Source organism: Entelurus aequoreus, linkage group LG11 (genome assembly GCF_033978785.1).
Source record: "Entelurus aequoreus isolate RoL-2023_Sb linkage group LG11, RoL_Eaeq_v1.1, whole genome shotgun sequence".
Taxonomy (NCBI): Eukaryota; Metazoa; Chordata; class Actinopteri; order Syngnathiformes; family Syngnathidae; genus Entelurus; species Entelurus aequoreus.
The window spans coordinates 24,467,473-24,478,489 of NC_084741.1; the positions used below are offsets into that span (position 1 = coordinate 24,467,473).

The window sequence follows — 11,017 nt, forward strand, 5'->3', positions numbered from 1 at the left end:
TTCTCTGGTATTTTGTGTTTTAATGGTGCAAAATAAGAAAAAGTAATGGGTGAAAACCTTTTTAAAGTGTCTTTTGATGCTTATTCAACTTTTAGTGCCATTGCAAATAAATATACATTTAAATATTCATACTTCATCAAAGTATGTTGTTGTTTGCTTGCCAAACCAATTTAAAGGGTCTTATTATGTTTTGTGTTCTACATTTAAAACACAAAACGTGTAATGGTGGTTCTTTCGTCAAAATTGTATTTACATGCCTACACTTTGACAGCGTCTTCTACCCGTCAGCCATGTTGTAGTTGTTAGCACTTCCCTAGTCTACTGACAGATATAAGTTTGAGTTAGAAATGGCAACAGCGGAGGATGCATGTGCATGTACGAGCCAGTCTGCCCCTCATCAAGAGGATAGAGAAAGAAGGAGCTTATAGACTACAATGTCTGACTACGAGCCCTTTGGGTAAATTTCTGATTGGTACGCAGCGTCACAAACTAAACAAATTCAAACCGGCTCATTCGTAGGAAGTATGAAGGAAGGCAGGGTTGTTTTATAAATATCTACGCCATGCCCCCACGGTTTTATTTCAAATTTCAGGGACTTAGGTTGGTTGTCATCAATACTCGCTATGTTGTCATCAATACTCGCTATGTTGCCATCAATACTCGCTATGTTGTCATCAATTCCCTCTATGTTGCCTTCAATACTTGCTGTTGTCATCAATACTCGCTATGTTGTCATCAATACTTGCTTTGTTGTCATCAATACTCGCTATTTTGTCATCGATACTCGCTATGTTGTCATCAATACTCGCTGTGTTGCCATCAATACTTGCTATTTTGCCATCAATACTAGCTATGTTGTCATCAATACTCGCTGTGTTGTCATCTATACTTGCTACAGTATGTTGCCATCAATACATGCTGTTTTACCATCAATACGCGCTGTGTTGCCATCGATACTCGCTATGTTGCCATCAATACATGCTGTTTTACCATCAATACGCGCTGTGTTGCCATCAATACTCGCTATGTTGCCATCAATACCCGCTATGTTGTCATCAATACTCGCTGTGTTGCCATCAATACTCGCTGTGTTGTCATCAGGGCCGGCCCGTAGCATAGGCCTTATGCTAAGGGCGCCGTCCATCAGGGGGGCGCCACGCCAGTGCCACAAATGTTGTTAAAAAAAAACAAAAACAAGTTGGTACTATTATTTCTAAATACAAAAAAATAATCCCACGTTAATTAAAATGCAAAGTAAAGCCTATTTAATAGAAATATTATTTGTTACATCATTAATTTGAGCACTGCTGTGATTCAGTTAAAGATAATCATAACATAACATTCTCATATAATATGTTAATTTGCTTTCTTTAAGTAAAAAAAAAGGTCAAAGACAAAGCTATTCGGTTTCTTGTGAGTATATACACTTCACTGCCGATGTGGGGGGGGGGGGGGGGGGCGCCACCTAAAATCTTGCCTAGGGCGCCAGATTGGTTAGGGCCAGGCCTGGTTGTCATCAACACTCGCTATGTTGCCATCAATACTCGCTATGTTGTCATCAATACCCGCTATGTTGACATCAATACCAGCTATGTTGCCATCAATACTCGTTATGTTGTCATCGATACCCGCTATGTTGCCATCAATACTCGTTATGTTGTCATCAATACCCGCTGTGTTGCATCAATACACGCTACGTTGCCATCAGTACTCGCTATGTTGCCATCAGTACTCGCTATGTTGCCATCAATACACGCTATGTTGCCATCAATACACGCTATGTTGTCATCAATACTTGCTGTGTTGTCATCCACACTCGTTGTGTTGTCATCAGTACTTGCTATGTTGTCATCAGTACTCGCTGTGTTGTCATCAATACTCGCTGTGTTGTCATCAATGCTCGTTGTTTTGTCATCAATACTCGCTGTGTTGCCATCAACACTCGCTATGATGCCATCAATACTCGCTGTGTTGCCATCAATACTGGCTATGTTGCCATCAATATTCGCTGTGTTGTCATCCATACTTGCTATGTTGCCATCAATACTCACTATGTTGTCATCAATACTTGCTGTGTTGCCATCAATACTCGGTGTTGCCATCAATACTCCCTGTGTTGCCATCAATACTTGCTGTGTTGTCATCAATACTCGCTGTGTTGTCATCAATACTCGCTGTGTTGCCGTCAATACTCGCTGTCTTGCCATCAATACTCGCTGTGTTGCCATCAATACTTGCTGTGTTGTCATCAATACTTGCTAAGTTGTCATCAATACTATGTTGTTATCAATATTTGCTGTGTTGCCATCAATACCCGCTATGCTGTCATCAATACTCGCTGTGTTGCTTTCAATACTCGCTGTGTCGTCATTAGTACTCGCTGTCTTGTCATCAATGCTCGCTATATTGTCATCAATACTATGTTGTCATCAATACTCGATGTATTGCCATCAATACTTGCTGTTTTGTCATCAATACACGCTATGTTGCCACCAATACTCGCTGTGTTGTCATTGTCATCCATACTCACTATGTTTCCATCATTACCCGCTATGCTGTCATCAATACTCGCTGTGTTGTCATCAGTACTCGCTGTGTTGTCATCAATACTCACTATATTGTCATCAATACTATGTTATCATCAATACTTGCTGTGTTATCATCAATACACGCTATGTTGCCATCAATACTCACTGTGTTGCCATCAATACTCGGTGTTGCCATCAATACTCCCTGTGTTGCCTTCAATACTCGTTGTGTTGTCAACCATACTCGCTGTGTTACCATCAACACTCGTTGTGTTGCCATCAATACTCGCTGTGTTGCCATCAATACTCGCTGTGTTGTCATCAATACTCGCTGTGTTGTCATCAATACTATGTTGTTATCAATATTCGCTGTGTTGTCATCAATACTCGCTATGTTGCCGTCAATACCCGCTATGTTCTCATCAATACTCGCTGTGTTGCCATCAATACTCGTTGTGTTGTCATCAATACTTGCTGTTTTGTCATCAATGCTTGCTATCTTGTCATCAATACTATGTTGTCATCAATACTCGATGCACTGCCATCAATACTTGCTGTGTTGTCATCAATACTCACTATGTTTCCATCATTACCCGCTATGCTGTCATCAATACTCACTGTGTTGCCATCAATACTCGCTGTGTTGTCATCAAAACTTGCTGTTTTGTCATCAATGCTCGCTATCTTGTCATCAATACTAAGTTGTCATCAATACTATGTTGTTATCAATATTCACTGTGTTGCCATCAATACTCGTTGTGTTGTCATCAATGCTCGTTGTTTTGTCATCAATACTCGCTGTGTTGCCATCAACACTCGCTATGTTGCCATCAATACTCGCTGTGTTGCCATCAATACTGGCTATGTTGCCATCAATACTCGCTGTGTTGTCATCCATACTTGCTATGTTGCCATCAATACTCACTATGTTGTCATCAATACTTGCTGTGTTGCCATCAATACTCGGTGTTGCCATCAATACTCCCTGTGTTGCCATCAATACTTGCTGTGTTGTCATCAATACTCGCTGTGTTGTCATCAATACTCGCTGTGTTGCCATCAATACTCGTTGTCTTGCCATCAATACTCGCTGTGTTGCCATCAATACTTGCTGTGTTGTCATCAATACTTGCTAAGTTGTCATCAATACTATGTTGTTATCAATATTTGCTGTGTTGCCATCAATACCCGCTATGCTGTCATCAATACTCGCTGTGTTGCTTTCAATACTCGCTGTGTCATCATTAGTACTCGCTGTCTTGTCATCAATGCTCGCTATATTGTCATCAATACTATGTTGTCATCAATACTCGATGTATTGCCATCAATACTTGCTGTTTTGTCATTAATACATGCTATGTTGCCATCAATACTCGCTGTGTTGTCATTGTCATCCATACTCACTATGTTTCCATCATTACCCGCTATGCTGTCATCAATACTCGCTGTGTTGTCATCAATACCTGCTGACATCAATACTGTGCCATCAATACTCACTGTGTCGCTGTGTTGTCATCAATACTCACTATATTGTCATCAATACTATGTTATCATCAATACTTGCTGTGTTGTCATCAATACACGCTATGTTGCCATCAATACTCACTGTGTTGCCATCAATACTCGGTGTTGCCATCAATACTCCCTGTGTTGCCCTCAATACTCATTGTGTTGTCAACCATACTCGCTGTGTTGCCATCAACACTCGTTGTGTTGCCATCAATACTCGCTGTGTTGCCATCAATACTCGCTGTGTTGTCATCAATACTTGCTAAGTTGTCATCAATACTATGTTGTTATCAATATTTGCTGTGTTGCCATCAATACTTGCTGTGTTGTCATCAATACTCGCTATGTTGCCGTCAATACCCGCTATGTTGTCATCAATACTTGCTGTGTTGCCATCAATACTCGTTGTGTTGTCATCAATACTCAATGTACTGCCATCAATACTTGCTGTGTTGTCATCAATACTCACTATGTTTCCATCATTACCCGCTATGCTGTCATCAATACTCACTGTGTTGCCATCAATACTCGCTGTGTTGTCATCAAAACTTGCTGTTTTGTCATTAATGCTCGCTATCTTGTCATCAATACTAACTTGTCATCAATACTATGTTGTTATCAATATTCGCTGAGTTGCCATCAATATTCGCTGTGTTGTCATCAATACTCGCTGTGTTGCATCAATACTCGCTGTGTTGTCATCAATACTTGCTAAGTTGTTATCAATACTATGTTGTTATCAATATTTGCTGTGTTGCCATCGATACTTGCTGTGTTGTCATCAATACTCGCTATGTTGCCGTCAATACCCGCTATGTTGTCATCAATACTCGCTGTGTTGCCATCAATACTCGTTGCGTTGTCATCAAAACTTGCTGTTTTGTCATCAATGCTCGCTATCTTGTCATCAATACTATGTTGTCATCAATAGTCAATGTACTGCCATCAATACTTGCTGTGTTGTCTTCAATACTCACTATGTTTCCATCATTACCCGCTATGTGTCATCAATACTCGCTGTGTTGCCATCAATACTCACTGCGTTGCCATCAATACTCACTGTGTTGCCATCAATACTCATGTTGTCATCAATACTTGCTGTGTTGCCATCAATACTCGCTGTGTTGTCATCAATACTCGCTGTGTTGTCATCAATACTCGTTGTTTTGTCATCAATACTCGCTGTGTTGCCATCAATACTCGTGTTGTCATCAATACTTGCTGTGTTGTCATCCATACTTGCTGTGTTGTCATCCATACTTGCTTTGTTGTCATCAATACTCGCTATGTTGCCATCCATACTCGCTATGTTGCCATTAATATTCGCTCTGTTGTCATCAATACTTGCTGTGTTTTCATCAATACTCGCAATGATGTCACCAAACTTCCAAGGCAACATGATCCTTGGAACAATAGCCATCATTGAAAACAAAGACAAGCAGGAAGTTGAGCGACAACATGTGACATCACAACCTCCTTGCTGGAGTTTTCCAGCAGGAGGAAATAAAAACATTTAAAAAACAAAGAACAATAACTTGACTTTTAAACGCGCTGCAACACAATGACATCACACACTATGGCATATTTTTGTTGGTTGGACACGTGATAATTGTGTGTTTCAGTGGTTGCAGAGCAGGAATGTGGTGTGAAAAGAGTTTCACTGTGTGTGTGGGTGTGTGTGTGTGTGTGTGTGTGTGTGTGTGTGTGTGTGTGTGTGTGTGTGTGTGTGTGTGTGTGTGTGTGTGTGTGTGTGTGTGTGTGTGTGTGTATGCAGGGTGTATAGTGTGGTGTCACAGTGGGAAAACCCAGTTTGGGCTGAGACTTCTGTGGGCCTCGACCTGACACAGCAACACTTAAAGATGGAGGAAATTCCCAGTGTTGACCTCACACAAGGGAATATTTGTCGCCTGTGCAGTGATTTTGGACTGCATGGCCGGCTGGAGCTGTTTGACAACTTCCCCTTCCTTGAATGAGTGCATGTTTATTTATGACACCGCCACGCAATTCGTCATAGTTGTCATATTCAAACTTTACTCTCCATTATTAGGACCATGCCTCGACACTTCCAATACAAATAAATACAAATAAATAGACAGCAGTAGTCAGTGTGATGTAAACTGTTACAGTTTGTAAAGATGCTAAAGTTCATCTCCATGGAGATTTAAACATTCCTTCATCATTGCATCGATGAATAAACGTGCACCGCTTAGGAATATGAAGAAACAAATAAATATACAAACACAAATATATATATACACTACCGTTCAAAAGTTTGGGGTCACCCAAACAATTTTGTGGAATAGCCTTAATTTCTAAGAACAAGAATAGACTGTCGAGTTTCAGATGAAAGTTCTCTTTTTCTGGCCATTTTGAGCGTTTAATTGACCCCACAAATGTGATGCTCCAGAAACTCAATCTGCTCAAAGGAAGGTCAGTTTTGTAGCTTCTGTAACGAGCTAAACTGTTTTCAGATGTGTGAACATGATTGCACAGGGGTTTTCTAATCATCAATTAGCCTTCTGAGCCAATGAGCAAACACATTGTACCATTAGAACACTGGAGTGATAGTTGCTGGAAATGGGCCTCTATACACCTATGTAGATATTGCACCAAAAACCAGACATTTGAAGCTAGAATAGTCATTTACCACATTAGCAATGTATAGAGTGTATTTCTTTAAAGTTAAGACTAGTTTAAAGTTATCTTCATTGAAAAGTACAGTGCTTTTCCTTCAAAAATAAGGACATTTCAATGTGACCCCAAACTTTTGAACGGTAGTGTATGTAACAATGTTAATGCAGGCTCGAACCAGCGACCACAAATTCCCATTTACGGCGAGGTGGGTCAGCCAGTGCAAGCTGTCAACTCAGCAGCTCTTAAGGTATCGAAAAATGAGGTTTACACAACATACTATCGCACAGCCACACTTACTGATCCGTGTGACATGTGTATACTGGCGACCAGTCCAGGCTAGGCCACGCCTCTCGTCAAGTCAGCTGAAATAGACTCCAGCTCACCTGTGACCATTAATAGGATAAGCAGCGATAAATGATTTTTTAAAGCAAAAGTAACTGGTATTTAGTTCCTTAATTGAGAGTCTTGTTAGGGGAGTAGTTCTCTGAGGGAGGACCACACACAAGTGGGTCAAAGTGCAAACACGCCAAAGAAGGTCTTGCCTCCGTCCGTCTCCAGCTCCGACAGCTGATTGGTTTCCGTCCACAGCCGGTCGCCCTTGTTGAGCTGGAAGACGGCGCCCAGGTACAAGGCGTTGTACCAGCCCTGCGCGGCGCGGGCATCGTCCTCCGCCGACTCCCCTTGCTGGCACGCCGACCTCACCGCGCTCATCAGAGACGCCTTGCGCCCCACCGAGTCGGAGTAGCGCCAGATCCTGTGGCTGAGGGGCGTGAGGCGCTTCCTCCCTTTTTGCTCCTCCCCTGCCTCCTCGGCGCCGCAGGACACGCGGAAGGACGCCTGGCTGTAGACAAAGTAGAGGCCCGTGTGCGGGATGACGATCTGGTTGTTGAGCAGGCACAGGCCGCCCTGAGCGAAGGCCTGACCCTGACCGTTCCTCCACTCCAGCTGCTCTGTCAAACTCGGAGTTTCAGTGTGCACCCCTGGAAAACACAACATTAGAGCTTGTTAAAAGGAGCATATGTGAATAGGTATCGAACCCTGACATTTGCATAGAGCAGTAGTCCTCAAACGTTTTTCTTCACCAAGTACCACCTCAGAAAACGCTCCACTGGCTTTTTTTTGTTAAACATACTTTTTACCTGCATTCCCCCTGCTGTTCTCTGCATTTTGGGGTCACGCCGCACTCCGACCGTCACCAAAAATAGATTTAATTATCATTTTAGTTAAAGTCTCTCAGCTAAACGCTGTCTATATACCTTTTGAAACACATCATCACAAAAAAAACTTTTCTTTTTGAGGAAGCAAGAAACATTTGGTGTTTTGTTTATTTTCACTGCTGCTATTTGACGGTTCTTGGTTTGAATACAAACTGATATTTTTTATTGGCACCTTGCCTGTCCCTGCTTTTAAATGGACAAAAGTTTAAAAGTTATTGTTTTAATAATAGCTTAATGAGCAGCACAGTTGCACTATAAATAACTATTTCTGAATGAAGTACAGGAGTCATTTTAATTTTTAGTTAACACATGCCTAAAAATATCTCAACTGAATTTTGAAGCCGATGACTAAGTTAGAGTCATTGATTATGTCTTCAGTGCATTTCATAATCCGATTAGTCAACTATTCATTGGTTGCAAGCACTTCATACAGTATGTTTGTTACTGGACTAGTTTGTAGTGACACATATTACGCTATGGACTGGCACACTAGTGTGATGTATAAAGTACCCAGTACTTTAACAACAAATCTCAGTAGAATGATGATGCGAACATTTACGGAAATGTTCGCATCATTCACGTAAACATTCCATTTTCACAAGATGAAATCTGATCGACTGAGTTTAGAGTGAACACATCCTTTTCAGTTGTACCTACTAAATCAGGGGTGTCAAACTAATTTTAGCTCTGGGGCCGCATGAAGGAGAACATTTTCCCACCTGGGCCGTGGCATAATAACTTAAAAATAAAGACAACTTCAGATTGTTTTCTTTGTTTTACCGTGGCCAAAAATAGAACAAGCACATTCCGAAAATGTACATACTACAAATAATCCTCTTGGCAAAAGACTTCAAGTCAAAGAAGTCAAGGGAAAAAAATGGTGCAGTTTCAAAAACTCCATGAAGAACACAATTAACTTTGTGTCACTGTTTTTACAAAGCCATTCATCTTTAAGTACTTCCTGTTTAGCATTCCCATGTTGGCAATTCACCATTAAAGACCTTTGGAAAAGCAACCAAGTGTTTCCTCAAACCGCTGTATTGGTGACATCCGCAACTGCCACAACACATTCAATTATCATCATTCAAATATTACAATTATAATATAATCAAAACAATTATCAAAATGACACCATAATAGCCGAATTAAAGGAAACATAACTACAAACGTAACCAATGTGAACATGCTAGATTTAAGCATGAAATAAAATAGAACAAACAACAAATGTAGAAGCACACATTTTTACAAAGGCGTCCAGTGTGCACATCGCGCCGTCAACAAATTGCAAGCGCTGCACGGAGCTCTAACTGCAAAGTTGATGCTCATGTTGATTTAAGTCTTTGCATATTACCGTTTTGTTATTTTATCCGTTGAGTGGATAATTTACAATTTAAAAAAAGTATTGTGCGTCGGTACCGCATTAGTCTGCTGCCAGCCACAACAGGAGCAGCTGATTGCTTGCATTTGCAGCCAATCCAGGAAGCGCTTAAAGTCAGCTGACACGTCGTCATTAAACACTGTCATGTGTGACGTGGGTTACACTTGAATTGCTATTGCAAACACCCGGTGGGTACATTTAGCACAGCAGTTTCTTTCATTAAAAAATTGCATCTCATTTTTATACTTAGCCAACTCATCCTGCGGGCCGGATTAAACCTGTTCTGAATGATCTTTGTGGGGATGAATGGCTAAAGACATGTCTTACCTTCTAAATGAATGGCCGCCTTAGCTTTGCTGCTGATTCTTAGCAGTGTGTCGGAATGATCTAAGGAGAGGAACAGAGAGGTGAGCTTCGTCACAAATGGGTCCAGACTCCCCCAGCAGATCAGCACATGGTCAACGAAAATTACCTGCGTCATTCCCTGGTTCCGCCACGAGTGCCTGAGTCGGACCTGGAGACACCTGGATGGTGGGAAGAAGCAGATGATTAGAGAGCGGAAACACTTGTGTGATTTTGTTGAAGAAGAGTCTTTATCAGTACCGTGGTGTCGGGGTCTTCCGTGCCAGTACCAGGCGAACAACAGGACCAGGCCTAAGCAGAGTGTGGCCACCAGGAGGCCCGCGGAGAGTTTCCAGATCCATCCTGCAAACGACCTCTTCTCCACCACCACCACCGTCTTCTCTTCGAATCCCGCCTCCGGGTCTGCCGGTGCCGACGTGTACATCACCATGTTGTTGTGGTGCAATGCTTGCACACGGCGGGAAGCTTTTATTTTTGCTGAGCTAGAAGTGCAGCTTGTCTTCAAGTCGCTGTTGGCAGAGTGAAGTAGCTGCCAGAGGGCCCGCCTATTTATGCCTGTGCAGAAGGGAAACTCCGGTGATGTCACTGTGAAAGAGGAGACTGGAGGCAAACCTGGACCACGGAGCACTGATTCTTTGTTGTCTTTCTTTGGTGGACTTCTTCCAAAACATGGAAGCTGATGGCAGCTGTGGTCAGATTGGTCACAAATATTGCAGACGTCACACTTAACTCCAAACCTCAAACCAACAAGTCATCCAGTTTGAGGTCATTTGTAGACATTTTTGAGTGTGACGTGTCCAAAAACTCCACCTGATGCCGCAAAGAATGCGCTGAAAAGTTATCATTGGCACTGGGAAGCCGAGGACTATTACCAGGGAACCTCCAACATGGTCGACACACTCAGTCTCCCATGTGTGCAATTTGTCCCATTGAAAATAATATAAATAGATACATAACAACATACAGACATCACAGACCCTATTTGATCTTTCAGCCTACTTCACTGTCATGCGATTGTGAACTTGGCTACCAAGTGGAGACACGAGTCGGCCTATTTCACATCACTTCCTGTTTTGCTATATTTGAAGCCTGTTGAACTGAGGTGTCACATGACTTTGTGCATGACAGTGGTCCAAACTGCAAATATTTGTCCAAATACCACTAGTCTGCTCTTGTAAACATTGTTGTTTGTTTTTAAATAAATGCCTGTTGAATACAAGCACAAGTGGCTCCAGCTTGTATTCTTTCCTCTGGCCAGCAGGGGGCCCATGGTGGAGAAAAGGGATGTTTTGTCATTGCCGGTAAATCTGTTCATTAGTGAGCCGGATTGCGCAATCAAGGCTTGAGCAATTGCCACAAAACAGGTGTGCATGTGTCAGGGTGCTGGT

At 42.0% G+C, this 11,017-nt stretch overlaps 1 protein-coding gene across 1 annotated transcript; it reads right to left on the reverse strand.

Annotated features, from left to right (window-relative positions):
- Positions 1-6,352: 6,352 nt before the first annotated feature.
- tnfb (tumor necrosis factor b (TNF superfamily, member 2)) lies at positions 6,353-10,150 on the reverse strand. The gene is made up of 4 exons (XM_062064155.1): positions 9,870-10,150; positions 9,739-9,780; positions 9,594-9,653; positions 6,353-7,651 (listed from the first exon to the last, which is right to left on the reverse strand). The coding sequence occupies exons 1-4, from the start codon at positions 10,057-10,059 to the stop codon at positions 7,182-7,184; spliced, it is 762 nt and encodes a 253-aa protein (XP_061920139.1). The 5' UTR covers positions 10,060-10,150; the 3' UTR covers positions 6,353-7,181.
- Between the last annotated feature and the right edge of the window lie 867 nt (positions 10,151-11,017).

Bases quoted from the DNA above. Each gene is read 5' to 3' on its own strand.
- tnfb (XM_062064155.1), bottom strand. From the start codon at position 10,059: ATGGTGATGTACACGTCGGCACCGGCAGACCCGGAGGCGGGATTCGAA. The intron at 9,781-9,869 runs GTACTGATAAAG...AGGTGTCTCCAG, and splicing joins CGGAAGACCCCGACACCACG to GTCCGACTCAGGCACTCGTG. The intron at 9,654-9,738 runs GTAATTTTCGTT...TCCTCTCCTTAG, and splicing joins GGAACCAGGGAATGACGCAG to ATCATTCCGACACACTGCTA.